Genomic DNA, 26,974 nt, shown 5'->3' with positions numbered 1-26,974 from the left:
CACCTTTTTCAATTTGTTTAAAGTGCTCTACATACCCAACCACTAATGAGTACGATGTAGAGCACGCTTTTCTTTTGAAACAGGGCTCAGTAAGTCCTCTAACTCTCCTTAGGACAGTAAGAGAGCAGAAAGCCATACTTTTCACTATTCCGATACAAACTAGTCATCAGTGCTAAAAACAATAAACACATCAACATTGCCAAACTCTTTTTGTTGCAGAGTTCAACATTCATTGAATGTCACGGCAAGTGCTTTGTGCGCCCAGGACACATTGACACATACAGCACAGTAACGGGCCAGTTCGTTTATTTTATCTGTTTGCGCTCTCAGCCTTGATGATTAGCTAAGGAATGTTGGAGGAATTATTGAGCTCTGTTTCAAAACAAAAGCGTGCTCTACACCGTACTCAGTAGTCGTGGAGTATGTAGAGCACCTAAATCAATTTGACGAAGGTGTTGTAGAAGATACATGGCGCATCAGAAATCACGATTTTGAAAACAGCACACACTTGCCTAACCTTTTACAAGTTCTTTGCTATGATATTCTTTGAAAAGAAACATTGATTAGTATCTCGGGTTGGAATATGTTCGAAAAATTAGGATTTTAACTTTTTCTTAAGCCAAAAATTTAATATATTGCGAGATGTTTCCCCAGTGTTTCCTAAGGAAAGCTTTGTTGATTATGTTGTAATTTACAATTTTTAAGTTACTTGCAGTTTTTCAATAAAAAATTCTACATTAATTTTACCTGTGTAGCCACAATGCTATAAAAATTACCAAATAAACTCATATAATAAAAAATTCTTATACTGCAAACTAGGGCGATGATTTTTTGATTATTTCCTGTTCCACTAATGCATGAGATGTTGTCTATTAATGACTAAAATAACGTTTATTACTTTTAAATATTGAAAAAGGTGGCGCACAAACCAATATGCAATGAAAATTTTGTGAAATTTTAAAATCATTTTCTGCGCATTGGTTTTTTATCGAATCATCCTATACGTAAGATTTAATCTAATCTTAAATAAAACTCATCAAAGTATGATACAGGGAAACAAGTTTGTATAAAAGTCATCACCCTAACGCTCACAGTACTGGTTGCTTTCAGCCGTTTTCAAATGGGTCTTCAATTGGTTGATTACTAGGTTGATGACTTTCATACAAACCAGCGTTCCTGCATCATATTGCAATGTGTTTTTATTTAGGATTAGATAAAATCTCATATATAAGGTGAATCGATAAAATAAAATCCCACGCAGTAAATGATTTTAAAGTTTCACAAAAATGTCATTTCAAAGTGCTTTACACTTTTAAATAAAAACTCATCAAAATATGATACAGGAAAACGAGGTTTTAAAAATGTCATTACCCTAGTGCACACTCAACCAGCCAACAAACAACTGAGCAACTTCTCAAACTTGGACCAAGGATACTCTTATAGACTTTATAGACTTTTGTTTTGTTATAACATTTAGCAACTCATCAAATTACAATTAATTTCGCCATTCTTCGAGGGGAAGGGGACGAATAGCAAAACTTATATACAGATATACACTCTATGTTTTTCTTCATATGGTTGTTGTTGTTGTTGTTATTGCTGGTACTGCTGTTGATAGTGAATTCATTTTCTACTTTGTCTTCTTTGTAATCGTTGCCTGTTGTCGCTGTCTCCGTCTCCGTCTTCATCTTCATTTTGTGCCAAAGTTTAATATTGTTCTTATTTCTTTGTGCCAATTAAATAAGTTTTTGCTTTCTTCAATAGTGCAACTTTTACTACCACAGCCAGCCACACTAACAACTGACGCAGAGTCTTCTACTTCTCGTTCTCTCTTTCCTGCTGCCTTTTTGTTCTCAGTGGCGTTTAATGTAAACACATAGCACATAGCGGCAGCCAGAACTGATAAGAAAAGGTAAAACTCATTTACATGATAACGTCCGTCCATCCATTCATTCTTTCGTTTTCTTTGCAGACAACTGTAAGCTCGGCCAAAGATAGTCAGTCGTCCTCTCTCTGGTCTGTGTGTTGTTCGGTCCATCTGCCAGCGAGTTATAACTTCGTTTGATACCCTTCAATTGTGAATGCAATGCATGGAAAACGTATACAAAACAAACCCGAAAAGAGGACAAGGGAAGTGCTATTATACAGCAATTAATTAACTATGCTTTCATTAACCCGTTCGTTCATGTTTCTTTGCATCTACTTTGGTTTGCAAAAAGAATGGTTGGCGGCTCGGAGCTGTGAACGAACCTTTTTGTTTGTTATTTACGGCAATGCCCTGAAAACAAATCCTACTTTCTCAAATAAATGCCCCGGACATGCTTAAAATATCGCATGCCTGAGCGTGTTTTAATTACTTACCGCCTATAAGCATGCTTTACCTTTTTATGTGTTGCAATGCCTAAAAATAGGCAAAGGATTTAGTAAGAGTTTCTCTTAATATGCTCAAGCACATACTTTCGGCCATGCCAACAAAGACTAAACGAAACTTAATATTTGAAAAAGGACCACAATATTATGTAGGATAGCCATAGGATATCTAAATTTCAGAGTCATTATGATAATGATCGTTTAGCAAAGTTAATGTTATAAAAAGAAACTTAGTAAATATAAACTTAACTCAAAACTTGTACAAAATGAAAACATTTCAACTATGTTTTGAATGTTAAAAAAATCTATTAAAATGAAATTGTTGCGCTTTGCTTGTTAGGCTGAACCGATTTTCATGTATCATAGGGTACTACATTTGTTGATATCCAAAGAGGCGGCGGACCCCTCCATTGCCCCTTTTTCAAAAACGCCAGATCTCGGAGATGGTTGCATCGATTTGAGCAAAATTTTGCATGCCACCTTATGGTACCCCAAAAACACGAAATTGGTATAAAATGTTGGGATCAATAACATGGGGGACGCCCCATCCTAAAACCCTTCCGAACGGACATGTTTATCGAGGGGGGACAATATGGGTGTCAAATGAAAAGTATTTAAGAGTAGAGTACGAACTTGGCATAAAAATGTCACACTAAGTGTCGGGGGGTCCCTACCCCCAATAATACCACCCAACAGGACACCTTTTCGACTTTGGGCAATATGGGTATCAAATGAAAGGTATTTGAAAGTAGAGTACAATTCTGGTGTCTGAGGGGCCACAGTAGGACATATTTACCGATTGGGACAATTTGAGACTCAAATGAAAGGTATTTTGGAGTTAAATACGAATATGGTATTAAAAAGCAGGAAACCGCCCAAAATTAAAAGTGAACCAACCGGGTCAATATGGGACTCAAATGAAATGTATGTAGTACCGCCAAAAATCAAAGAAGATCGATTGCGACAGTATGGGAATTTAATGAAAGGTTTTCGTGAGTTGAGTACGAATATGGTGTCAACAACTGGATCCAAGTAGCTAGGGCGTCGCCCCATGATGACCGACCAAAATAAAAAGTAGACGGATCGGGGCAATATAGGATCCCAATGAAAGGTATTCGAGAGTATAGTGTGAATTTATGATATTAAAAATAGGATCAAAGTATCTAGGGAGCCGTCCCAAGCCCAAAACCGCCCAAAATCAAAATTGACCGATCGGGACAATATGGGACTCAAATGAAAGGTATTTGGCAGTGAAATACAAATATGATGTCAAAATAAGTATCCAAAAACCGCATCAAAAGTACCGCCCAAAACCAAAAGTGAACCGATGGGGACCATATGGGACTCCAAGAAAAGGCACTCGAGAGAAGAGTACGAGTACTAATATCAAAAATTGGGTGTAATTACCAAGGCGGCCACGCAAACTTAAATCGTCCAAAGTGGCCATATAGACCATCATGACAATATGGGACTCATATAAAAGGTTTTCGGGAGTAGATTACGAATATGGTATTGAAAATGAGGTTCTAGTGGTAGAAGGTTGCCTACCCTTCAAAACACCTTCCAAAACGTGAATATTTGTGAGTTCAATTAAAAATTTAATTGAAAATTAATCCGTTTTCAATCACAATTTAATTTTTTTATTGAATATAATTTTTTTAATTACAGTGGTGATTGACATTTTTGCAGTATTCGATTAAAAAATTAATTGTTCAATTAATTTCTTTTTTCAATAAAAAAAATTAATTGAATGAATCATTTTTTTAATTGAATCGAAAAATGTTTAAATTACTATTTGGTCTTAGAGCCCATATCCCTTCTTTTATAATATGTGCAGTGTAGCCTTGAATTGATTTTACTTATGTACCATTTTACATATCGTCCATTTATAGCAATCTTTAAATGTTTAGTTTTATTTTTAAGTTAAGATTCTAAGTTTAAAAAAAAGTCAACAAATAATAATTGGACAGTTATCTGTGAAGTAAAATAAGAATCAATCAGCGATAAAAATTTATAAATAAGAAATTAAATTTTAAGATAGTTTAATCATTTAAAGTTTGGTTTCTTTGGCTCGATTTCATTGCTAAAGTCCTACAAATAAAGAAAAATCTTTCATTTTGGGCCAATTTTTTTCTGTGTACGAGAAACCCGACCTAAATCTCTTTCCGATAGTTGTGTCAATTAAAATAACATTTCACCTACTAACATAGAAAAGTTTTAACAGCTCGTATTCCTAAAGGTATGCTACATTTACAAACTGCTTAAAAATATGTAGCCTAGCAATATTGTAGCCCTGTATTTCGTCGTTTACTCGAACAACAATTTTTCAGTTTTTCCTCTTAATTTTCATGGAATTGGTACTTACAGATGGATGAAGTAGTACAAATGAAGTAGTACAACAAGAACCAAAAAACAGAACAACATGAAATGGAAAACAAAACTTACCTCGTTTTTGCGGTTGTTGTATCGATGAAGATGGTGATGGTATACACTGAACAAATACCAATGATGAAATTGCAATCCATAACCAAAGGCAAAGAATCCAAGTGGAGCGCAATGATGATGGCAACGGTGACCACCAACAATTTCCGAGCAGCAAGTGTCGTTTTCGATTGCTTTGAGAGCTGCTTTCACTTGGTCTGATGTTGATGTTGCTGCAGCATTCGATTGCTGTTGTTTTTTGTTGCTTTTGTTGTTTGCTATAAAATTGTTTTCTTTTGTAGATTTGTGATTTCTTATTGTTATGGTTGTTGCTGTTGTTTGTATTATGTTCGACTTTTCTGTGAGCTCTAGTATCCCATGATGGTGTTGATGATGTCGACGACAATGTCGATGATGTTTTTGTTTTCCTATATTTACACTGATTTTTTGCAATTTTTGTTGCTGTTGTGTCAATGCTTTGATTAAAATTGATATTTTGCCATAATGACACTGAGTGTTGTGAAGGCGACAATGGCGTTTTGCTGCTGTTCATCCTTGTTCTCGTTGTCGTAGTTGTTATTGGCGAACGTTTAAGCAACATTGTTGCTATAATTGTATAGATAATTGTTTTGTGTTTTTATTTCTGTATATTTAGATCTTAATTTTTTCTTTTTTCCAATGTTTTTCAATTCCCTGCATTCATGGACTATTGATGTACCGGGTTGACTACAATTGAAATAAGATTTTGTTGTTTAGAAACGAACGCATCTATTGTGCGATTGCATCAAATTAAACACTAAATAATTCAGAAATATGCTTGCATTGCAATTGAAACTTCCGATTGCAAGGATGAAACTTCAAAACTGCTAAAAAAAAATGCGTTTAATCCTAAAAGTAGGCAACAGATAATGGTGATTAGGATAACTTAACGACTTTAACCACGGATTATAGAATTGAATCGAGATTTTTTATTTAACCATGAATATTTTCTTGAACAAAATCCGGGATACTTCTCTCAAAACAATTGAACTGTTCAAATTGAAATGTATGATGAAACGAGAATACTTAGAATACATATGTGGATTGTTATTACAGAAAGGTAGCAAAGCTAGCGGAAATGACGTATGCTGCACTGGTATGGTGCAAGGTCCGAAATGGTGCTGAACCATACGAGGGAGTTCGAGAAGGTCCAGAGAATGGCCTGCGTCGGAATCACGGGACCATTGAGATCCACACCGCAGGCAGGTCTGGAGACGATGCAATGTTGCGCTCGGACTGAAGGAGCTCGGTGGCTTTTCCAAGAGGGAGGAGTGAAGGACGAATGCTGTGTTTAAGTACGATGAGACCCCCCTACCGCCCTCAAAACTCAGGATTTATGAGGACAGCATGGCGAGGTTCAAGGCCCTCGGTTAGAGGATGGTGAGGTCGAAATGCTTGGCGGGTTGTTTGGAAACCCTGCATGGACTCCGAGTTCATGATATGGCGATGACATGACAGACATAAGAACATTCCGGAAAATGCGAGGCGAACGAGTGCTCCAGGAAGGGTTCGTCTTTACCGGTCGAACCAGTCGCCGGTCCTGCATACATGCCATTTTTCGAGCTACTGAATATAGTAAAGGGAATGACCAGTGTGGAGTCGGTATCGAAGTGGGACTCGGTTAGAGCTGGCAATCTATCAATAATCGCAACATTCGATATTTTCGATAGTTTTAATAATAAATATCGATAGTATCGATCTTTAATTTTCCATCACCTATATATCAAACGAAAATGAGAAGTAAAAATCTGGAGATCGATTTATGTAGAAGCAAGGACCAAGGAGTTACTGGCATTCGATAAGAGGTCACTGAGCACCATGACAGCAGTCATAAGAGGACACTGCCTGGGAATCCCTCTCAATGACTTCTGCAGGAGTTGTCTTAATGAGGATGAGGAGGACGCTATCAAGTATTTGGTCTGTTCACGTCCGGGCTGCAGGGGCGTGATTTATTTCTGCTTTCAAGATACACTAATAACCATAACCATTTTGAGAACTGAGTTAAACAGATAACAAGACTTGAAGACAACAAAATGAGTGAATGCAAAAAGAGAGATTGATTCAGCTTTCAGTAACTGCATGTTGAACAATGCATGTATTCGGGTACATTTTGCTTCAGACAAAGCATTTTTCTTGTCGTCTGCTTTCATAGTACTAAATTTGTACGAAGGCAAGGTGGTTGATTTGACAAAAGCATGGGTAAACACATACACACTCACATGTGCGTAAGTTCTTTTTATGAGACAGATACAACAACGATTTGAGTGATCAGTTCATCTTTTGAGAATGACAGCGAGACACTTTTATATGACTCAGTGTGCAGCGAGTTATTTCTCATATCTCAGTGTAGCGGCGATAAATTCGAGATACTACCAAGCAGTGAATCGGGGTTGCTTTTCAAAATTATCTGCTCAACAACAACTTGCGCGTTTTCGCTCTTCAGTAGACTTGAATTACAACAACATGTGGGTTCGGGTTTCACGAGTTCGGCAAAAACAGTCACCAATGGTCTTGTACAGGCCGTTGTTGCGAACGTTTCTCTGGGAAGTCTCGTGGACGGAACGGAATAGTTTCGACGGGAGGTGCGATGAGATGCGGCACTCGGATGCACATACGTACGTGCGTAAAGGATAGGCGTTTACCACCTGGTATATGTTTCCACTCTTACTGTTTCTTTATTTATGTATAACCTCAAGATCTGATTCTAGGTCTCACGTCTTCTTCTTCTCTTTTTTTCTCTCTGGGATGTCACAGTCGGCCAAAGTGTCCTCCGAGTGTACTCACCTATGGTGGGCTATCAATTCAACCTAACCTAGCGGAGAAGACAGCATTGGCATTCTATTATCTTTCGGACCAGTCAAATCACAAACCGTTCCGAAAAGTCACAAGACAATTAACGCTTGGTCCACATGTGTCAGTGAAATAAAATGAGAAAAGTTAGTGTAGGGGTTTAGCCGACGGTACTTTAAAAAATCCATGCTGGTAACGCTATCTGAGACATAGGCGAAAAACGATGACAAAGTTCCCATGGAAAATCTAAACCGTGGCAATACGAATATGACCTTCGGAACACATAGGAATGGAAGCCCATGTTCCAGCGATGGACAAAAAATGTTGTATGCAGGTATGCGGCGTTCATAATGAAATGTTGGACAACTGTCCATGCCCGGTTTTTGTGACAGATAGATTCTACCAATTGGGATGCGACACCATACCGAACATGAATTAATATGGGGCATAGAATAAAAGTGAATGAAGGTATATGGGCTGCTATATAAGTTTATGGCCCAGACGACACTAAGTGTTGACAAAAACAAAGGAATTAACTCGTGACCATTTTCCTATTAGAAATCTGGAAGAGAAAATGGACTTGTTGGGTCATATCCTAAGCCGACCGCGCGATGATATAGCAAGAAATGTCCTAGGCTGAAACCCGCAAACATGGATCCGGTGTAATTAAAGAGAGTTGGATTCAACCCATATATCGTGGAATCAAGCCAAGGCTTTGGCCAACGCTAGAGCTCGATGGAGAGAGATTGTTGTTGCCCCTATGAACAGTTTACCATTGGCCATATTTTATTGTAAAATATTTAATATACCCCAAATTGTAAATAAAAGACATACATATGTGCAGTGGCACAGATAAGTCTACATACCTTTTCGTAAATTGAAGCTTCGTAAACTGATAGTTACATAATAGGTCATGATATAACTTATAAATTTTTACTAATTATCACACTGGCGATCATGGTGAAGAAGCCTTGGTCTGTCGCTAATGTGGTATCACAATGGACCTAAAATTGTCTAAGTGAGTCTGTAAAGGACTGCCAATCTTACCTAACCTAACCTATCATGATGATGAACATTGATGAACTTAAATCTTTGTATGGCTGGTTTAATTAATTTAGTTGTGACCGACGCTCGCTCAAAGTCGATTTCCGTGAAAGCGTTAGACCTCTTCAAGTCTAGATTAGGCCACATAGTTTTGAAACGCTCACAGCCCCCACTCTGTGACCATCTAACATTCGTTGTCCTTCGGGCCTGGTCCTGAAAACTTAGCTTACATGTCGCTAGAGGCATACCCACAGATTCCAGTTACCCTGGAATGGAAAGTGTAAGGTAGTTCCTAGTCTCGCAAGCTCCTCCGCTTTACAGTACCCTGGAATGTCTGTATGGCGCGGCATCCAGAACAGGTGAATTTTGAACTGTTCAGCCATCTCGTTGAGAGATCTGCGACAATCGAGAGCGGTTTTTGTGTTCAGAAATACGTTCTCCAGGAGTTCTGTGGCTACCAGGCTGTCTGAAAAGATATTTATGCCAATCGTCGTTATGACATTATATCTAAGCCATTCCACCACTTCCTTAATTGCAAGGATCTCCGCTTGATACACACTGCAACGGTCGGGTAACCTTTCCGATATGATCAGTGCTAGACATTTAGAGTACACCCCAAAGCCCACCTGGTCGTCTAGTTTGGAATCATCCGTACAGAAGTCTATGTAACTTCTATTACCAGGGATATCCATAGTTCCAATCGTTTCTATCAGCAATAGTGGTACGGTACTTTTTATAAAAAAAGCGGCTAAGTTAGGGTATAATCCACACTGCCTGTAACATCGGACATTTATCAAAGATAACAAAATGTCCGTAGCCGTCACATGACCAAAGAGAAAACTCCCTTAGCCTCACGGCATTAGTCGCAGCAATTTGTCTAGCCCCAATGTCCAGAGGAATTAGATGTAGCATTAAATGCAGTACAGCAGATGGTGTCGTCCTCAGTGCGGCTGTGATGCAAAAACAAGCCATCCTTAGGATCCAATTGACTATTGAACAGGTGGACTTTTGAAGTGCCGTCCACCAGGCCACAACACCATATAGATTTATAGGTCTATACAACTGCAGCATATAGACAAATACTTCTTACTACTGCTGTTCGTTGCAGTACGGTGTTAAGAGAATGCAAATTGGCAAATGGGCCATATCGGTTCAAATTTGGATCAGGATTCACTGAATAAGGTTAAGCCAAGCGGTCAGCTAACATGCAATTTTTTCAATTTTTGGCAATACTTTTGACATTGAGGTTGTCAACTTGGGGTCTATCCACTTAATGTTTGCGCAGGTGACCTAACCTTCTATTCGTGAATCCTGGATTTGGATGTAGCTTCCATATAAAGTGGTCCTTCGACCGCAATTATTATCCGATAAGGCTGACATTTTGAACGAAGTGCTAAGTATGGTCTACTTCGTTGCAGTAGGGTGTTAAGAGATTGCAAATGGGGCATATCGTTTCAATTTTGGATCAGGATTCACTGAATAAGGTTAAGCCAAGCGGTCAAACAACATCTAGCAGCTTCAGACACTGGAAGCCGTTATTTCTATCCGAGTTGACTGAAATTATGGTCAACTCCCAACAACTAAAGGGTGATTTTTTTTGAGGTTAGGATTTTCATGCATTAGTATTTGACAGATCACGTGGGATTTCAGACATGGTGTCAAAGAGAAAGATGCTCAGTATGCTTTGACATTTCATCATGAATAGACTTACTAACGAGCAACGCTTGCAAATCATTGAATTTTATTACCAAAATCAGTGTTCGGTTCGAAATGTGTTTATTCACCGTAACGTTGCGTCCAACAGCATCTTTGAAAAAATACGGTCCAATGATTCCACCAGCGTACAAACCACACCAAACAGTGCATTTTTCGGGATGCATGGGCAGTTCTTGAACGGCTTCTGGTTGCTCTTCACTCCAAATGCGGCAATTTTGCTTATTTACGTAGCCATTCAACCAGAAATGAGCCTCATCGCTGAACGGTGAATGAACACATTTCGAACCGAACACTGATTTTGGTAATAAAATTCAATGATTTGCAAGCGTTGCTCGTTAGTAAGTCTATTCATGATGAAATGTCAAAGCATACTGAGCATCTTTCTCTTTGACACCATGTCTGAAATCCCACGTGATCTGTCAAATACTAATGCATGAAAATCCTAACCTCAAAAAAATCACCCTTTATAACCTGATATAGTTCTCATATAAACCATTCTCACGATTTGACGTCTTGAGCTATATATAAGCCGCAATTTTATACGATTCGGCTGAAATTTTGCACGTAGTGTTTTGTTACGACCTGAACAGCCATGGTAAATATTATGCAAATCGGTCTATAAGCATATAAAGCAATCTCCCGATTAGTCTTCTACGATTCCTTGAAGCTTTTAATTTTGCCTGTTTTGATAGAAAGTACAACTATGCCCTTCAACTAAGTTCATATCGTGTAATGCATCTTTAGCAATATTCACGATGCGAACATAGCGCGCTTTTACTCCTTTTTGGTAGTTTACATAGTAATTCTGTTTTTTACTGCTTATAGTATTGATTTTTTTAGCAACCAACTTCCCTCTTAACCGCTTTGCAAATTGCAAACTTCTCACATATCAATGGGTGCTGTCTGAGTCAAGTCATTTTAAGCTCAATGATAAGGAAGCTTCACTTTTATAGCCGACTTTGGGGAATGTGACCTCACAATATTTATTTACGGTTTTTCCAAAGAAATACACTTTAACCTCCATTCTCTCCATGCCACAAAAATTGATTCCTTAACCGCTAACAAATACAAATTAAAATTGGAAAAGTGGCAGATGGATGCTTAACTATAGCCAATCTCACAAGTGTCCTCATATGGTATTCACTTTATATCCTGTTGTAGGTGTTATTTAGCCAGTTTAGGTAACTTTCAAAGCTATTAGGTAAACATAAGGATACATTGATTGATCAATATTTGTTAAAATAGTAATTTTTAGCATTTTTTTTTTGGATTTTTTTTTTTACTTTTTTCACTACCTTAAGTTTAAATATTTTTTAAATTTATTTATTACTTGGCTCTTATTAGCATCAATCAATTTTCAATTTTCACCAAAAAGAAACCCCAAACACATGAACAAACAGGTACTTTCTTGTTTAAACATCAAGTATACGTTAGTTATTTTTACAATGACGAAATAAACCGACGTATGTACCGCTGCGCACCGATAGACATTTAACCGACGAACTTCCACAGGCAACTGAAACTCCTGCTGAGTTTGTGTTACAAAGACGAGATGATGCTCGTAATAAAATCAAATCATAATGCGAAGCAACAAAAACAAAACAGCTGTGAAAGCTTCCTTCTCACTCACGCACCAAGCACACTTTCAACTTTCGGTTCGGGCAATGTGGATTGTTTACAAAAACAAATGAATACTGTTTAAACCGTAATCCTCGAATCCGTAACCGAACCACCTCGCACATGCAACGTAAATAACGGCACAAACAAACGACATTCACGCTTGCGAGTCTATCAAAAACTAAACAAGTTGGGCCGTAAACCATCACTTAAATAAGCCTCAACACATTGTGATGAAAGCTTCGAAACGGTTAAGCTTTTGCCAAAGATTTGTTCTCTGTTTATGTGTAACAACACTGGAGATTCTCCATTGTGTTGATAGTGTGACAAAAGTTCACAGCTGTTTGGTGCATTCATATCTCCTTTTTTTCGGCACATTTCCCCTTGTGTCGTACGAACTTTGGGACAAACTAAAGACCAAGTGGGGGTTACCCCATGTTACACAGTGGGATGGAAAAATAAATCTGCCATTTGTGAACGGATAAAGATATATTCACGAAATTGTAAATGGTTACAGCTGAGGTGTTATCCAAACTATAGCGGTTAAACTTCAGGGCCCAAGAGGGTCCGGGGGCCCATAGTTCGGCCTTCCAATTTGGTCACCTTGCCCCTACAAAATTTTGTCGGGCTTAAAAGCGCATTTATGGTCCGATTTTCAAAATTTTTTATTTTGCTGGAGAGTTCTCGAAACCCCCTTGTTTCCAGAATATCTGGTTTAGTGTCCAAGTAATTCCACCATTTTTTTTTTTTTGAACTTCCGATGAGCTTGGCCGTTTATTTTTATACCCATTACCATAGAATGGGGTTATACTAATTTCGTCATTCTGTTTGTAACTCCTCGAAATATTCCTCTGAGACCCCATAAAGTATATATTCTTGATCGTCATATTATTTTAAATCGATCTAGCCATGTCCGTCCGTCCGTCTGTCTGTCGGAAGCACGCTAACTTTCGAAGGAGTAAAGCTATCCGCTTGAAATTTTGCACGGTGTAGGTCGGTTGGGATTGTAAATGGGCCATATCGGCCCATATTTTGGTATGGCTGCCATATAAACCGATCGTGGATCTTGACTTCTCGAGTCACTAAAGGGCGCAATTCTTATCCGATTGGGCTGAAATTTTGCATGAGGTGTTGTGTTATGATTTCTAACAACTGTCTATGGTTTAAATCGGTCCATAACCAGAAATATAGCTGCCATATATACCGATCTTGAATCTTGACTTCTTGAGCCACTAGGAGCGCAGTTCTTATCCGATTTGGCTGAAATTTTATACAACGACTTCTCTCATGACCCTAGTTTGTGTCAAATATGGTCTGAATCGGTCTATATCCTGATATAGCTCCCATTAAAAACCGATTTTACCTCTGAAGCCTCTAAAGGGTGCAATTTTTATCCGAATTGGCTGAAATTTTACACAACGATTACTATGGTCTCCAACATTCCGTTCAATTATGGTCCGAATCGGACGATAACTTGATATTATAGCTCCAATAAAATAACATACAAGGGCCACTCTTGACCTATACACCTGCAAGAGAGCCATTGGCAAAAGTTGAATGTTTAGATCGCGTGTCATGCATTGGGTATATACTGCAGTTGTCAGACCTCTAATGCTATATGGTGTTGTGGTCTGGTGGACGGCGCTTCAAAAGTCCACCTACTGCTCAATACTTATCCGGATCCAAAGGATGGCTAGTTTGTGCATCACAGCCGCACTGAGGACGACACCATCTAATGCACTGAATTTAATGCTGCATCTAATCCCTCTGGGCATTGAGGCTAGACAAATTTCTGCGACCACTGCCGTGAGGCTAAGGGGGTTTTCGCTTTGGTTACGTGGCGGCTATGGACATTTTGTTATCCTTGATACAATGTCCGATGTTCCAGGCAGTGTGTATTACACCCTATCTTTGCCGATTTTTGATAAAAAGTACTGTACCACTATTCCCGATAGAACCGATTGGAACAACGATATCCCTGGTAACAGAATTTACATAGACTTCTATACGGATGGTTCCAAACTAGACGACCAGGTGGGCTTTGGGGTGTACTCTAAAGTACACCGATCACTGCAGTGTGTATCAAGCAGAGATCCTTGCAATTAAGGAAGTCGTGGAATGGCTAAGATATATTCTCATAACGACAATTGGCATAAATATTTTCTCAGACAGCCAGGCAAACACAAAAACCGCCCTCGACTGTCGCAGATCTCTCAACGAAATGGCTGAACAGATCAAAATTCACTTGTTCTGGGTGCCGGGCACAGAGATATCCCAGGGAATTCTAAAGCAGACGAGCTTGCGATAGATAGTCGCAAAGAGGGGGTTGTGAGCATTCCAAAGCTATGTGGCCTCATCTAGACTTGAAAAGGTCTACTGCTTTGCTGTCATTGGCAAGAACATACGTCTCAGTCATTGTGTTCGTCATGACAGCTCACTGTCTAATCGGAAAACTTGCTGACAGCCTGAAGGTTGCCAGCAACGACTTTTGCAGAAGCTTTGAGGACATCGAAGAAGAAAAGACTATAGAACACCTTCTGTGTGTGTGTGTGTGGAGGCGAGACTAGTAATTTTTTCTTAATTGATGTCATGTTGGCATCGATTTGCACTTTGATGTTTGTAGGCAGCGTTTCAATCAAATTGACTAATTTGATAGTTAACTTATCAAGAGCCTTCCTAATTTGGTCTTTACCAGGAACGAAGCTGAAACGATTTTCATTTTATTAGCTGAATTGAAAAGCCGACAAAATTTGTCGCAATATGTGCAGAGTTCCTGAATCTGAACAAAGAGAATGCAAACAAAAGTCTGAAATCTTAATGCCGTCAAACCCGGCCGGTTGCTAGCAGCTGTTCGCGTAAGACCACCCATGACATAATTACCAGGTAGTGTACCGTAAACAGCTGTGTACAATTTTTTCTTGCGAAGTGCATTATCTGACAACGAATTTTGGTTGTGTGTGTGTATTATAGTTAAGAACCATAACACATAAAAACAACGAAAAATGGCGCGAGCTAGTAATATACGCAAAATCAGAGTTGCACTGATCACTGATTTTGACAGATAGTGCACTCAATATGTTGTTGTTTGGCAACTGCCACTACCCGAAATGTATATATCTTGAGACCACCTTTTAAAATCCGCCTTGATTGACCACGTACAAAGCACACACCCCAACTTTTAAACCATGTTGACACTTGGAGCAAGATTTGCGACGAGATTTCGGAAATCTCGTGTTTTGGAACGAGGTTTCCCATACATTTTCAGTGTGAGCAAATCTACTAATTTGAGGAGATTTGCATCAAATCTCTTTCGAAATTCAAATGCAACACTGCGGTTGTATAGAATACCGATTATTATTGCTAGTCGCGGCCATTCTCGATACCGCTGATTGAGGCGAATTTTGTATTGGCGTGGCGACATGTCGCTGGTATTATTTTGCTTAAGGAACTCATAACTATTTCTGTTCGGGCGAAAAGTTGAAGATAGTACTAGGCTTAAGTTTAAACTTTTTCGCTTCTCAATAAAACACATTTATGACATTACAGAAAAATAATTTGGGTAGGAGAGACAAATTTATTCTAAGCACATTGGGGGAAACTCGAAAATTTCTGAAGGAAAATGAGGAGATTTTAATATTAAGCGCAGATAAAGGAGGAAAAAATGTGGCGATGAAAAAGGGCGAATATGACGCGAAAACGAGATGCACCCAAGAGGACATCTGCACGTATAGACGACTAAAAAGAGACCCAACATCAGGAATTCAAATCAAAAACAACAAAATTGTGGACACCCTTTTTAATCAAAACATCATAAACACGACGAGTAAAACTCCAAGGATATGTGGACTACCAAAAATCCATAAAACAGGCACCCCACTTAGGCCGATATGCTCCTCCATAAACTCCACTATATACGGATTATCCAAATACATCAGAGAGATATTAAACAATGTTACGAAGGACTCAATATACAACATAAAGGACGGAATAGAATTCAAAACGGGAATCAACGACCAAGAGATTAAAGACACGGAATTGCTAGTCTCGTTCGATGTTGTATCCTTGTTTCCCAGTGTTCCTGTCAATCTGGCAATATCGACAATAAAGGAGAAATGGACAATTATTCAAGAATATACAACAATTCCAATGGATTTACTTATAGAGATGGTTAACTGATGTATAAAAAATTCCAGATATTTTATGTATGACGACAGGATTTTTGAACAGAAAAAGGGCATCCCAATGGGAGCTACATTATCGCCGATTGTAGCACACATAATCATGGAGCAAACCGCGATTTTTGACCAAATATTTAGGTGACATTATGCATAATCGACAAGAATGAAGTAGAAAACACTCTCCGAATATTGAATTCATTCAATAAACAGATCCGATTTACAATGGAATGCGCAACAAATGGCATGCTATCCTACCTCGACAAGTAGTCCATAGGAAAGGCAACAGATTGAAGCTCGAAACAGCATCGGGAAGACTCATCAACTTCTATTAAAAGCATCCAAGGAGAATAAAAATCAACAGTGTCACAAATTTTATCTATAGGGTGTTTAAAATAAGCGGCAAATCCTTCCACACCGAAAATGAGAAAAGAACTTGAAACATATTAGAGCAAAATGATTTCCCAAGAAAAACTATAACGGATCTAATAAAACACGTGAAGAACAAAAAGGACAAGAATACTAAGGAACTTGCACCAAGAATTTATAAAAGAACAACATATATTTCAGGCTTTACGGAGAGATTTGGTTATTCCAACATTTAAAACAAAGACTCATACCAACTGGCAATAACAAGCGGCAATACCGTCAACAACCTATTTAACAAGACTAAAACCAGGATAAGGAAAGAGGAAAAATCGAACGTGGTATACAAGATAAGCTGCGGTGGGAACAAGTCCAATATACGCCCAATTGCATACATTGGCACAACATAAACAAAACTAAAGACAAGGATTTCCGCTCATAAATCGAATCAAAAGGCAAAGGATAAGCCTTTAGAACAGAAGACTGCACTCACAGCCCCATGTACAACTCGAGGATATGTGCCAAATTTCAAGGACGTCAAGATATAAGCCCCAGAATCTAACTACAAAAGAAGATACACATTAGAAATTGCAAAATATTGCGAGTCATAAGAAAATCCTTCCTGCCAAATTTCGAGAAAATCGGTTCACAAAAGACCATTTTATTGCAATATTACTGCAAATCGGACGACCATATATATGGGAGATATATCTACATTTGAACCGATTTTGACCAATCTCTATGTATAATGTGGTAGTCGTCGAGGAAAGCGGAAGATTGGTCAATAAATGTGCTTGCAGTGGCTCTAGGAGTGAAACCCGGGCGAGATATATATATACATATGTATATATGAGAGCTATATCTAAATCTGAAATTCCATGAAATTTACTAGAAATGTCGATAGTCGTAAAAAAATCCTTCTTGCCAAATTTCGAGAGAATCGGTTAACAAATGACCATTTTATTGCATTAATTTGTAATTTGTAATTTATTTATTATTACTGAAAATCGGACGAACATATATATGGGAGCTACATCCAGATTTGAAACGATTTTCTTCAATTTCAATAGGCTTCGTCTCTAGGCCGAAAAACATGCCTGTACCAAATTTGAAGGCGATCGGATGAAAACTGCGACCTGTACTTTGTGCTCAAATTAACATGGACAGACAGACGAACGGACGGACAGACAGACAGACGGACATAGCTAAATCGAATCAGAAAGTGATTCTGAGTCGATCGGTATACTTATCAATGGGTCTATCTCTCTTCCTTTTGGGTGTTACACAGTTGTGGTGTAGGGTATAAAAAGGGACACAATATAATTTATGAAAATTTTAAAAACGTAGGGCACCGGTCTCGTATCATTATGAGCAGTGGCATGGTTAATTTAAGAAGGTTGCCCCCCTTGCCCAACAACAACGAAATCAGACCACTAGGCTGTCAAATTTCTGGACACTTCCTAATTGACTTTCTAATTTTCATTTGCCTTATCATATGAAGCAGCCACAAGATCAAAAGAATTATGATTATAAAGGTGTAAATAATAAATTAAAACAATTAAAATGTGAAAAAAAAATTTAAGTTTGACATTTTAGTGGGATTTGAATACAACTCTGAAGTTGGACAATTCCATCAGCTGGGCAAGTGAGCCCACCTTCTTTATTCAACCGAGTTTTCTTCAAAAAATTCGCTAATTGGCATCACTGTAGTTTCGATACCATATGATCAGATTAGTTTGAACACTAAGTGAATGTTTATGGTTTGTGAATAATGTCAACATTCATAACGCAAAAAGACTAGGCAAGTGTATTATTTCCCCTTTTCTGTTTTTTTTGATTTAGAAATACTCTATAATGCTTAGTTGCGAGAACATATTTATATTTAATTGGGTGAATAATTACAAGCAACAAGTTGAACACTTGAGGGAAACTTTTGAACATGAATCATTAAAGAACCGTGTGCGTGTTTTCAATAACCTGACATGCGATGAGTTGTACGAGGAAATGGATCGTTGTAAGTAGCATGCTGAATTATACTGTTCCAATTTCCAATAAAAATAAGTAATTTTGATTTGTTTTTTTATTCCACAATTTGGTTCCCCGCCTTAATCTACTATGATGAAAGTCTTGGTCCTATAGTGCACGATAATTCAGTTAAGTATATCTCATATGAATTGCAGGAGTCTAAGACCACCTTTTAAAATTAACGAGCTGCGTTCTATTCTTAATGAGAACTCCTTTAGCATATTCGCGGTCTCTGAAACGTGGCTAACTTCGGATATTTCGGACCGCATGATCTCCATACCTGGATATAAAATATGTCGAAATTACCGTCTAGTTTCTGGTAGGGGAGGAGGTGTAGCGATGAACATAGCTAATGGGTTACGGTATAGAATAGAAAGGCCTCCGGTTAACGTTGTGAGTCGCTATTTATTGAGTTGGTCTTAAATGAGGTTAAGCCGCTTCTTGGTGTTGCATACTTACCGAAGGGTGATTTGGACGACTTCGAGAGCTGTCATAAAGATATTTTTTCTAGGTATGCAGGAGTTGTTGTCCTTGGAGATTTTAATTGTAACCTCTTTAATATTTCTAGAGCTAGATAACTTAATTTTGGTTCACAACTCTAGACCTACACATTTTGATTTAATTGATTTCATGCTAGTTAGTAACCTTTCTTTAATTTCTAATTCGGATCAAGTACAATGTCCCTCCGTTTCTGATCATTCTCTTATATTGGCATCTCTTCATTATATTTTTCAGCAGTCACCCGAGTGTTTTGAGTTTTGTGACTACGAAAATATTGATTGGTTTGGGTTGTTTGCCTCTTTGCAAGATTTCGACCGTTATGCTGTCTTCAACGCCAGGAAAGTTGATACTAAATGCTCACTAGCTTCCTCTCTTTTGTTCCTACAGTCAAGAGAAGTATACGTGATTGTAATTACAAGTGGATGGAGTCCAGGGAAATTGTTCTTGCTAGGTCTCTAAGGGATTTGTCTTATTCTGCATTTCTATCTTGTAGATCAGATGAGAATTAGAGACGTATTCCAAGTATTTCCAACCATTTTTATAAACTTTTTTAGGGTCTTGATGCGACTGGTATGTGGATATGTTGGTGAAGACAACTTCAATGATGATTTTGATGCGAACGAAGTTAATGAGTGTTTTGTTGAAGGTGATGGAATGCACGATGATAGGTCTTAATTTTCAGGTGATGGAGAGACTGACTGTTCCTTATCGTTTTGCTGTGTGAATGAGATTGAAGTCATGGAAGCTATACGTAGGGTGAAGTCTGGGTCAGTTGGTGTGGATGGTATTCCAATGCGTTTTGTCAATAGCCTCTTTCCTTAAGTTTCCGATGTTATTTTGGATCTGGTTAATTTTGTTCTGATTTCTTCTTCTTTTCCCTTGGCATGATAGAAAATGCCAGGCTAATACCGATTCCTAAAGCGAAGCATGTTAGAAGGGTTGATGATTTACGGCCTATTTCCAAACTTCCTGCAATGTCTAAGATTGTTGAACACATAATGAAGAATCAAATATTACACTCATCGCAGCTTCGAATACACGATATGCAATATGCCTTTCGCCAAGGACTCAACACCACTCATTTGTTACTTAAGCTAACTGATTCCATCCAAATGAATGCCAATAACGGAAAACGCAGCCTTCAATTCTATTAATTTTATTCGATTACTTACTAAATTGCGAGATTTTTTAAATTTTTCTACATCTGCCTGCAAACTGATACACACAGTAACAGATCTCAGTTTGTGGTTCTGAACGGTGCAAACTCAAGCATGCTTTCTCTTCATTCTGGTGTACCACAAGGTTCTATCTTGGGTCCACTTTTATTTATACTTTACGTGAATGATTTGCATCGTTTTACTTCTTGTAGGAATTGTGAGACGTTTATGTTTGCTGATGATAATGATGGCAGTTCTATTGATCTTGAGAATGATATAACCTGGGTTTTGGGCAGGGTTGTTAACTTGGCCTCTGTCAACTCTTTAAGAATTAATCCCTCCAAATCCAAGGCTCTAATGTTTGGAAGATATAATACCACATCTCTTAACATTTTTGTTGGAAATAATGAGATTGAATTTGTCGACAGACATAATAGATGTTTGGGTGTTATTATTGACACTGAGTTATCTTTTAGGTACCATATTGATGCCTTGTCAGCGAAGGTTTGGTCTTGCCTTCGTAAAATGTATTCTTCTATGGTTTACCTACCTTTCAAGGTGAGGAAGCTTCTGTCTTATTCTCTGTTAATGTCTCAGATACTTTACGGGTTGGATTTTTTTTCAGGTACTATTCAGGCTAACTTTACAAAATTGAGGCGAATTGTGAATTCCGTTGGGCGGTTTGTCAATGTACAATTGTACAATGTCCGAAGACGAGACATACAACGTTTTCTTCATTACTCATATAACAGGAGGAATTTACTACTTTGCTAATATTAGACCTGTTACTCTAAGGGGGACTTTTGTATTCTCTCGGTCTACTAGTAACACGCAATTATTTATTCCTAGAAGGAACATAGTAGCGAGATACTGGAACCGACTGCCTCATGAGTTACGCATATTCTTCCATTCCAACAACGTTTTCCGTTTAAAAATTCTTGATTTTTGTAACTCCTTTGCTGATGGTTAACTTTTTTTCCTTGTTCAATTGACATTCTCTCTTACTTTTGATATTCAAAGCTGCACTATTTTTAATTTATTTGGAATATCTTGGTACTTCTGCACTGTCTTGGGCCACTTTCTATTTATCGCTGTCTTCCATTTGAATTTCTTTTATCTTCTTTATTTTGTTTTATGGCTGGGGAGCCAAATATTAGGTAAACATAATAAAGTATCTCATTGTGTTAAGAAATTAATTTGAATTTAATTATCTCTTATACTTAGGTTACTGAAATGCTTGTATGTAATTATTTGATGGGCCTTTTTGGCTTTTTATTACATATTTGGTTAATAAATGAAGTGAAATTATTTATAACATCCTTTTACTTTTAGTGACCAAAGTGTCGTTTGACCTTTTTCCCTATGTAATGGTTGTAGTTCTGGAGAATAAAAGTCCAAGAGGACGATTCATTTGCACCAAAGATAGTTATCACATTCTTTTAGATATGGAACTGCTGACGCTATTCAAGACCAACAAAACACTTGCTGGAAAACCACGAGTCTTTATTGTCCAGAAATTACAAGATTATAGATGTTATGGGGATACTGAATCTGAAGATGAAAATGGCAACCTACCACCTACCGTAGAGGAGCGAAGAAAACACATTGATTTAAAAAAAGAGTTCAAAGAAATTACTAAAAATAAACGACTCTATGAAGGTTTACAATATTTAATAGCAGCCAATGAAGAAACGCCTAACTTTCAAAGCAGTCCCTTTATCCGCATCTTTTGCAAGCAATTCTTGGAAAAATCGACCTCTAAGTCAATGGGCGAAATATACTCGCTCATTGTGAAAGAAATAAAAGAGAACTACGGGTATATATTTTTCATCGTATTTTTTAATTTTTTTTTTTGACTCGTTCTATCGTTAGCAGGTACAGCATTGATATACAGCTGCAAACAAATAAGACTAGTGAAGATAGTGGAATACTGGACAAAGTAATTGACTCTGATGAAATGAGAGATTTTTTATGATCGATTAAAAATGTTTTATATTCGTATGTTTTTGTTACAATCCGTTTAGAAAATAAATCAAATTTTCAGCTTATTTCTTTTTTAACTCAGATGTATGATAGATTTCTCTTTGCAGCCAATATAATAGTTCCTCACGTAATTTTTCATTCATAGCACCAATACAAGAGATGTTGTTGAGAGTATTCAAACAGTTTTCTTGAATAAAGCGTTTGATACATGGCATCTCTCCCAATTCACGCAAAAGCTTAAGGCAAAATATAAAATTAATAATATTTGCGGTGCAAAAATCTCGTTTTTAAGAAGCATTTGTGTGAATTGAACTAAACGAAAAATTGACTCAAAACAAAGAGTTCAACAAGAAATTACACTCAGTGCATGTATGCACAGTTTTAGTGTAGGATAGGGAAAGGTATTACATTTATTTTGTATACTAAAGTGTATCGATTTATTACTCAATTTTCCTATAAATATTTTGTGAAGTGTATTAAATAAGATATTTCTCCCGCTTTTAAAGAAACGGTTTTGCGTTTTAATAGAAAAACAATTCAACATACCTGTAAACAATATAATTGCATATTGTACTCCTTGGAAATTTCAGCCAGTCCCGTTATTATGATGGGGAGATTAGTAAATTCCCTACACCTCCACAGTACTGGCTTAGCAAGCACTCCATTCATTAGGGTCAGGATAACATTTTCATAAGAGTCCAATTGTTTTGAGGGATCTACCAGAAGTTCGTACATTTCCCTTACTCCATCCACATTTAGAAAACGTTTTTGTCCCTCTTCACATCTTAGCAGCAAAGCGAAGCATTTCAAATCGCAACGATGAAATTTAAAAACACGACCCCTTATGCGGGTATGTAGAATTTCAAAGAGTCCCAACTCTATGGCTTTGTCTGGAGCCTGCTGCAAAATGTGTTGAAAATGCAACCATAGATCTATCGGATAGTAGGGCGCGCAAATGTCTTGTCGCCAAATATCAGCAAATTTTTGCATTACATTGTAGTTATCCAATAAATAGATTGCCGCGGAAATTCGTTCCGTCAATAGAGATAATATTTTAGATATTTTCAACATATTTTCTTCACGATCGCGTACAATAGCATAGAACTGGTCCATTAGGCGATTACTGTGAACTATGGCCTCAACACCACTCATATGTTTGGCCACATTATCTTGAAGAATAAAAGCCATTCAAAACACTTCACAAGTTACGAGTAGAAACATACTTACAGAATATTTCTAATATTCGTTCAGCAGTTTGAAACTTGGACTTTTCATATTTCATACGAATGCGAAAGAATATATTTTGGCACCTGACAAATTGCTTTTGATAGGTTAATAAAATTACCACAATTGAAATGAAATGCACTTACCTTCTAACGACTTGAAATTGACGAATAGCTCGTTGTGCATGCAAAGGATTCACCACATATTCCGCCAAAGAACTTAATGCTTTGTATTGTAGTTCGAAATCATCACTGCCAATTTGTTTCATGAGTTCAGGCAATGCCCATAAACCATATGCCAATGGTGAGCGGTTGTAAAAACAATTAGATGGCATATAGTTGGAAACTGTGGATAATGCTCCATCACGATTTTCTACCTCTGTAAATAAATAAATTTTTATATATATAAATGCAGAGATGCAGACTTGTCATTCGTAGGGAAAAGAAGTAGCAGTAGCAGTTTATACAACAGTGGTTATGGAAGCAACGGAAAACAGAATATCCCGACTGAGCTTCATTGGCCAAATTTGTATGAATTCTTAAATAAATGTTTTTCAATTCGCTTACCCTTATTCACAATTTCATTTATGGTAGTTGGAGTTATGTGCATCAGTTCAGTTTGAAGGTAATTGTTTTTATATGCTTCAGATTTTGCCCACATATTTCTGCAGGAATTATCACACAAAGTTTTTTCAAAATCAAAGTTTTTAAAGCGGTTGTAGTTACAAACTACAAGGCTGTGCTTTAGAATTTTTTAACGCCGTCAATATCTTTCTCTAGCTCGGAACTATTGTTTGTAACTGACCTTATTCGAGCATACAATATATATATATATATAAATAACTGTTTCTATTCTTTTGACAGATTCTGGAAATTTCGCGAACAAAGTGAAAGTAAAGCTGGCACATATATTGAGTAATTGGCGAAAAAAAATCAATTAATAGAAAGGGTTGGTATTAAGGCGAAGGAAAAGTCCTTTATCTCTAGAGAATTGTACTATTGGGTTGCCCAAAAAGTAAGTGCGGATTTTTCATATAGTCGGCGTTGACAAATTTTTTCACAGCTTGTGACTCTGTAATTGCATTCTTTCTTCTGTCAGTTATCAGCTGCTACTTTTAGGTTGCTTTAGAAAAAAAGTTTAAAAAAAGTATATTTGATTAAAGTTCATTCTAAGTTTTATTAAAAATGCATTTACTTTCTTTTAAAAAATCCGCAATTACTTTTTGGGCAACCCAATATATGCGTTTTTGCTATATTTTTCGGCGGTTACTTTTTATAGATAATAGATTTTAAAGCAAAAAAACTTGCTGATTTTATTCAGTAGGACATTCCCTCATTACTTCTGGTAAAATTTTAATAAAATTGTTATTTTATCATTAAAATCGTCATAGCGTTTCTGAAAGGTAGTCTCGAAAAACACCGGTTTCCAACGATGAAAACGAATATAGTACCAGCCATAAAATATGACATTATTAACAGAATCCCGGGGTAAGTTATGGCTATGTGTGCATGAGTTTAAACTTTCCAGCCATTCATCGGACAGTAGTTCCATGGAGTTCCATGTGTTTGGAACAAAATGTTATTAGAGGTACCCGTCTTAATCTTGATTTTAATACATCAGGGTTGATCGAAGTCTAGTCATTATGGACTTTGCAAATTTGCCCATGAACATTCCATTAAGAAACAGGGGTAAACTTCTCACATATCAATGAGTACAGTCCGATTCAAGCTAAAACTTCAATGATAAGGGACCTCCTTTTTATAGCCGAGTCCGGACGGCGTGCCGCAGTGCGACACCTTTTGAGGAAAAGTTTTTACATGGCAAAGTACCTCACAAATGTCGCCAGCATTAGGAGGGGATAACCACCACTGAAAATTTTATGATGGTTCGCCAGGATTTGAACTCAGGCGTTCAGCGTCTAGGCGGACAAGCTAACCTCTGCGCTACGGTGGCCTCCTATGGACTTTATGGTGGAAAATTAAGACTTTTGCACCGTACTTGGCACAGTTGTTAGAAGTCATAACAGAACACTACATATAATATTTCAGCCAAATTGTAAGGGTTCAAGAAGTCAAATCGGGAGATCGGTTTATATGGGAGCTATATAAGGTTATAGACCGATTTGGATCGTACTAAGCACAGTTGTTCCAAGTCATAACGGAACACCACATGCAAAATTTCAGCCAAATTGGACAAAAATTACGGCTTGTAAGAGCTCAAGAAGTCAAATCGGGAGATCGGTTTATATGGGAGCTATATCTAAATCTCAATTGATATGGCCCATTTACAATCCCCAACGACCTACATCAATATTAAGTATCTGTGCAAAATTTCAAGTGGCTAGCTTTATGCGTTCGACCGCTATCGTGATCTTGACAGACGGACGGACGGATGGGCATGGCTAGATCAACTCAGAACGTCAAGATGATCAAGCATATATATACTTTATGGGGTTTTAAGGCGCTATTACACGGCATGTAGATGTCATATGACATGTCACTTTTTGTATTCATATGTTATTGAAAATGTTTGTCAAAATTGTCAATTTACATACGATTCATCATTTTTGCTATCACACCTGTATGTTATTTTCATATGACATAACTGAAAAACTTGAGCAAAACCTGATTTGCTTTTTATAATTGTTAAAGTTGTAAGAAAGCTGGTTAAATCATAAATTTGTGAAATCAATTTTAATTGGGGTTGCTTTCATTTGATTGACAACAAAAACAGCTGATTTCTTTGTGTTTTTGCCAAAAGGAAAAGAGCACGCTCTAAACGTTGATACTATATTTGGTTTTCGCGGTGAAACTCCATATAAAAAAAATGAGCGGAAAAGATTGATGAAGTGTTCATTTCGCCATAACTTGTTTTTTCATCTAGGGGAAATTTACAATTCACGACGCCCAAAAAGAGCACAACTACTGTCGCTGCGCAACAATTATTTTTCATACGTTAAATAAACGCGATCGCCAACATTCTAATTGTAACCAAGTCTTGCTTGCTCACACGTATTTACTCGGGGTGGAAAAAAATATTATTTGTGGATGCATAAATAAACTATTTGTATAAAATTATAAATAAATTTACTTCTAAAATAAATGTTTCTTTCATAACAAGCTATTGCAATAAATCTGTACGAACTAATAACGATTGTGAAAGAAAGGTTGTGCTTTTCGCCTTGCTATTACAACAACATTATACAAGTGGAAGATGCTGGCAAAGGCTTTTGGAAAGTTGTGCTTATTTAACTAATACATACGAAAATACTAAAAAATCTAATTATTTTTACAAATAAAAGCTCAATGCGTTTCTTTTTAAACAGTTTTGTGTTTCATTATTTATTAATTTCGAAGAGGTGGATTTTCGTTGAAATTGCAACAACATATATGAATTTGAGTACGGTCTACACACTCACATTTGTGTCTAAACATGTATGTAAGCAGCTGATAAATTGGTTGGTGCCATATTAATTTTATATGTAAATGGCGACATTTTGGCCAAAGAACCCAAAAAAATCAAATGTGGTAACCTGGTCAAACCACT

At 37.3% G+C, this 26,974-nt stretch overlaps 3 protein-coding genes across 7 annotated transcripts in view; 1 reads left to right on the top strand and 2 right to left on the bottom strand.

The window, feature by feature from the left end:
• The window catches only part of LOC106083163 (uncharacterized), a 300,046-nt gene extending 287,881 nt beyond the window's left edge, over positions 1-12,165 (bottom strand). The window contains exons 1-2 of one of the 3 annotated variants that reach the window (XM_059370230.1): positions 12,015-12,165; positions 4,816-5,517 (exon numbers count right to left, since the gene is read on the bottom strand). In XM_059370230.1, coding sequence (XP_059226213.1) covers positions 4,816-5,392 — 577 coding nt within the window. In that variant the 5' untranslated portion in view covers positions 5,393-5,517; positions 12,015-12,165. Of the gene's footprint in view, positions 1-4,815; positions 5,518-11,675; positions 11,834-12,014 lie in introns of those variants that run through there. The other 2 variants (XM_059370228.1, XM_059370229.1) reach the window with 2 other exon arrangements.
• A 6,180-nt stretch (positions 12,166-18,345) lies between these two features.
• Positions 18,346-22,269, top strand: LOC106083170 (uncharacterized). Of its 2 annotated transcripts, none has more exons than XM_013246033.2 (3): positions 18,346-18,552; positions 21,554-22,037; positions 22,097-22,269. In XM_013246033.2, the coding sequence occupies exons 1-3, from the start codon at positions 18,393-18,395 to the stop codon at positions 22,194-22,196; spliced, it is 744 nt and encodes a 247-aa protein (XP_013101487.2). In that variant the 5' UTR covers positions 18,346-18,392; the 3' UTR covers positions 22,197-22,269. The 2 variants fall into 2 exon arrangements, with proteins under 2 accessions (XP_013101487.2, XP_013101486.2); XM_013246032.2 differs by having other exon boundaries at positions 22,094-22,269.
• LOC106083167 (uncharacterized) overlaps positions 22,181-26,974 on the bottom strand; it is a 34,293-nt gene continuing 29,499 nt past the window's right edge. The window contains exons 1-5 of one of the 2 annotated variants that reach the window (XM_013246029.2): positions 23,995-24,170; positions 23,575-23,806; positions 23,432-23,514; positions 22,751-23,373; positions 22,181-22,440 (exon numbers count right to left, since the gene is read on the bottom strand). In XM_013246029.2, the coding sequence (XP_013101483.2) occupies positions 22,267-22,440; positions 22,751-23,373; positions 23,432-23,514; positions 23,575-23,806; positions 23,995-24,088 (1,206 nt within the window). In that variant the 5' untranslated portion in view covers positions 24,089-24,170 and the 3' untranslated portion in view covers positions 22,181-22,266. Of the gene's footprint in view, positions 22,441-22,750; positions 23,374-23,431; positions 23,515-23,574; positions 23,807-23,994; positions 24,171-26,974 lie in introns of those variants that run through there. The other variant, XM_013246030.2, reaches the window with a different exon arrangement.

Source organism: Stomoxys calcitrans, chromosome 5 (assembly GCF_963082655.1).
Source record: "Stomoxys calcitrans chromosome 5, idStoCalc2.1, whole genome shotgun sequence".
NCBI classification, from domain to species: domain Eukaryota; kingdom Metazoa; phylum Arthropoda; class Insecta; order Diptera; family Muscidae; genus Stomoxys; species Stomoxys calcitrans.
The sequence above is the reverse complement of the archived record's forward strand: the minus strand, read 5'-3'. Positions and strand labels throughout refer to the sequence as shown.